The sequence below is a fragment of the Tupaia chinensis genome, unplaced genomic scaffold (genome assembly GCF_000334495.1).
Source record: "Tupaia chinensis unplaced genomic scaffold, TupChi_1.0 Scaffold000709_1, whole genome shotgun sequence".
Taxonomy (NCBI): domain Eukaryota; kingdom Metazoa; phylum Chordata; class Mammalia; order Scandentia; family Tupaiidae; genus Tupaia; species Tupaia belangeri.
The window spans coordinates 252,142-256,557 of NW_006160232.1; the positions used below are offsets into that span (position 1 = coordinate 252,142).

The following is a 4,416-nucleotide window of genomic DNA, read 5'->3' on the forward strand; positions in this document are numbered from 1 at the left end:
GTACAATTTAAAAGAAGAAAAATCACGCTGGGTAAGTGTATGTGCATGCCCAAAATTTCAAGAGGAGAATGAAAGAGAAGGGATTATAGCATGATCATTCCCCCTGGGGAGTGATTTCTCACTCTTCCTTTTTTTATTTCTCTTTATCTCTCTGGTGAGTGCATGCACCCTAGGGCAAAATCCTTAAAAAAAAAATCATGTTGCATTCATTTACAGAAATCTAGGACCAAATCTCCTATTTTACTAGTGTCTTCCCCTCCATACATGTAAATTCTCTTTATTGCTATACTTTAGTCAAAATTAAAGTTATAATTCTATTCCCCAACCACTAAACAAAAATAAATGTATTCCTCTAGCCAAAGATGTAAATCACAACAGAATATAATATAGGCAGTATAGGGTGGTCCTAACTTATGATAACTATTGAATTTTTTTCTTAAGATTACTTTTTTTTAGGTTTATTTACTCCTTCTTTTCATGAGAGAGGAGGAGGGAGGAAAGGAATAAAAGCACCCTCAGCGGAGTCTCAAATATGATCCTCCCCTGAGTCCTCTCAGCCAGCCAAGATCATAGACATACCCACACTCACACACACATACACGTCGACTCAGGAAGCAAACCCAAGTCAGGCACTGTGCAGAGGAAGCTGGATCACACATGGCCAACCAGAGTTCCAGTCTCAGCCTTGTCCGTTTTAGTGACACACCAGCTGTGTGCACATGTGCATGCCCAGGACTATGATGGAATAGAGAATTGCAGTAATAGTAAAAGCAGCAGGACCAGGTCCCAATGGGGGTGGCTCACTCTCTCTCTCTCTCTGGAATAAAAAATCATTAAATAAAAAATGATAAAAAATAAAATTGAAAGAAGCTTATCTGTAATTAGAAAACAGCCAGCAAGACTGCATAAAAATTCAACCCAAGAATAAGATCAAGACAAATGATAATTAGAAAGCTAACCTCAGGGTTAGCCCCATAGCCTAGTGGTTAAGGGAACCAGATCCTTCATGGTCAACTTCAGTTCAAATTCAGCCCTGGTGGCTTGAAAAATAAGTTGAGCATGTGTGCATCAATACCCAAGATCTCAACAGAAAGGGGACAAAAGAGAAAGAACTTCGACATGACCACGCCCCATTATAGGGGGTACTTTCTCTCTCCCACACCAGTTTCTGTGTCTCTCTCCAGCAAGTACATACACCCCTTCCAAACTAACATTCACAAAGAAGACATAGTGTCTTAGCAGATCTCTTTGGGACTATTCCACAGCTAGGAATTTTACACCAGCCCACATACCAAATGGCACAGAAAGCTGCCAGCATTAAGTGGGACACAGAGCAGGAAAGGGCTCCCAGCAGATCCCAGCTTCAGTACAAGCAGACCTGCTGCTGTGGCACATAATACCAGAGATATGGGATGCTGAAAGTTACAGTACTGGACAAAGAAGCAGTAGTTTATTACAACACTTAGTGGGAGATAAATTTAGGTACTAGGATTCAGGCCCAAGTCCGTGCCATTTGCAACAAAGAATCTTACAACTTTTGAGAAACTGCTCCTGGTCTCTTCTGGACTCTGATAAAGAAAGAGAGTGAGGGCCAGCAGGTATAGTGGTTGAGACACTGGACTCCCATGAGGTCAACCATGACTCAAGACCCAGACCTGGCAGCTTGAAATTCATGCCAGTCACGTGTGCATGTGTGCCTAAAATCCTGAGAGAAGAATGGAGAAGGGATTGCAGAGTGGCCATGCCCCCCAGCAGGTGATTTCTCTCTTTCTGTCTCTGTCTCCCTCTGTCTCTCCTGTGAGCACTCATGCCCTGTAGCAAAAATTCTCTCAAAAGAAAAGAAAAAGAAGGGGTGCTTGTACAAGGATCATCATTTGACTGTCAATCTGGACCTCTCCTTGATGAGTGGGTCCTGTCAGATCTTCCAATAAGGGGCATTAGACAGACACACCTCCAATCTCTCATAAGATGAAAGTGGTACATCTGGATTTAGTCCAAGTAGAACTAGAGAACATGAACAAACTATAATTCAAATGTGTCTGAAGAAAACTTCTCCATTCCTACCTCCAAGGCCACTCCCATGAAATAACCAAGTCAACGGATCAATGTGCACTTTCATAGTTCTTCTTATGTTTATATATACATGCGTAATGATGTAACATGTAACATTTTATTCATCAAAGGTTTTTGCCTTTTTGAAAGATGATCAGTTACTCGCCAATCTACAACTTCTTACTTTTTTCCTCCTACCAGTGACCGTATACAATAGTTCTCTCCAGGGCAGTCTATGAATACTCATTCTTTTTATTTGCTGCACTACATATTGTAGAAAGAAGATACTTTTCTTTTAATGATGAATATTCAAGTTATTTCCTTTAATATTCTTTACCACTATGCATAGTGCATTGCCATTTTTATTTCTGTGGTCTAGATTTCTAAAGGAGGAATTTCTGCTTCAAAAGCCAAGTACATGCATCATTCTATTGGGTCATCAGCAAAGTCATGATGCATTTTTGCATAGAAAATATGTCACGACTTTTCTGATGACCCAATAAGTAGAAACTATTAAATTGCTTTATAAAATGGATGCATTCTATTGGAAGAAAATATAAGAGTGTATATAGCAAAATAAGAACTCAGCCTCATTAATAACTACTAATCTGCTTTGAAAAGCACTGCATTGACATTTTAATGTTGCTTTTATTGATTTGACTAGTAACGAGCTTAAAAAGTTTTCCCATATATTTTCAGCAATTTGCATTCCCACTTCTGTAAATTGCCTGTTTATTCACTGGCGCATTTGCCTATTGTCTTTCTTTTTCATTATAAATTTAAGGCTGTTCTTTAAATACTGAGAAAGTTATCCCATGGTGTGGCACTTGAACACAAACATTTTGTCTCATTTTTTATGTGTCTTTTAGTATTGTCTATGGCGTTTTAAGCTTACCTCGATAACTTAGTTTTCATGCCTGGATTAAAAAGCATTTCACGACTCAACATTGTATAAATACTCATGTACATTTTTCCTACAATATTCTTTGTTCATGTTCTGAAACGATCTCTCTATTATCTTGAAAATCCCTATTGTGTCACAGAGAAAGACCAAGGGAGAAAAACATTTTACAACTTCATTTTTCAAATCATCTGTGAACTGGCCGAACCAGGACATACACTACTTCTAATTCCCAGGTCAGTGTGCTTTCCACTGTAGAGTCTGCACCATATCATAAGGCATGACAAAAATAGGATCTTATTTTACCTACCTATTAGTAAGTTTTTCCTTTCAAATTTTTTCTGGAATGCATTTTTTACTTCCTTATTCCTCAAGCTGTAGATAATTGGATTCAACATGGGGATTATGGCAGTATAAAATAGGGAAACAGGTTTATTAGTATCTAAGGAGGAACTTGAACCAGGTCGAACATAGATAAAGAAAAGAGTCCCATACAGGATGGAGACTGCGGCAAGGTGAGAAGAACAAGTGGAGAAAGCTCTCTGCCTCCCATCAGCAGTCCGGATCTTCAAGATGGTTACCAGGATGCAAATGTAAGAGATCAGGATGACCAGACCACTGAAGACCCCTGTAGCTCCAGCCAGGATGAAAAGCACCAATTTATTGGTCCGGGTATCTACACATGCTAGGGGAAGCAGTGGGGAAATATCACAGAAAAAGTGATTGATAATATTTGGACCACAGAAGGGTAAGCAAAAAGTGAGAATCGTATGAGTCATGGTGCTAATAAGACCCACGGCATAAGGCCCTATAACCAGCCGCACACAGACCGGCTGGGACATCGTGATTGTGTAGAGCAAGGGTTTACAGATGGCCACACACCGGTCATAGGCCATGGCAGTCAGGAGAAAACACTCAGTCACCACAAAAAGATCAAAAAACCACATCTGTGCAGCACAACCCAGGAAAGAGATGCTTTTTTTCTCCACAAAGATATCACGCAGCATCTTAGGGGCAATGGAGGAAGAGGAACAAATATCTACAAAGGACAGGTGGCTCAGAAAGAAGTACATTGGAGTGTGTAGTCTGGGATCAGCCCATATGATAGTGATCATTCCCAAGTTACCTCCCAGGGTGACAAGATAAACAAAGAGAAGCATGATGAAGAGAATGATCTGATAAGGGAGATGATCCGTGAGGCCCAAGAAAAGAAATTCTGTCACTACTGTCTGATTCTTGTCTTCCATTGTTCAGTTATACTCTAAGAAAGAAAAAGAATTACTTTATTACAAAACAATTACTAGCTATACATATTATGTTGAGCCCATGACAAATCATTTTAAGTAGATCTGTAACAGATCATTGTGCAATAGAGTTGAGCTGGCAGAGAAAGTTCCTAGATACTAGGTTTGGGCAGTTGTGCAAAAGTCCTATATATTTGGGTAGTTGAACCTTGATCTTTT

At 39.6% G+C, this 4,416-nt stretch overlaps 1 protein-coding gene across 1 annotated transcript; it reads right to left on the bottom strand.

The window, feature by feature from the left end:
- Positions 1-3,255: 3,255 nt before the first annotated feature.
- Positions 3,256-4,200, bottom strand: LOC102480353 (olfactory receptor 5G3). Its single transcript, XM_006160796.1, has one exon. It carries the CDS (start codon positions 4,198-4,200, stop codon positions 3,256-3,258), a length of 945 nt encoding a protein of 314 aa, XP_006160858.1.
- Between the last annotated feature and the right edge of the window lie 216 nt (positions 4,201-4,416).

Bases quoted from the DNA above. Each gene is read 5' to 3' on its own strand.
- LOC102480353 (XM_006160796.1), bottom strand. From the start codon at position 4,200: ATGGAAGACAAGAATCAGACAGTAGTGACAGAATTTCTTTTCTTGGGC.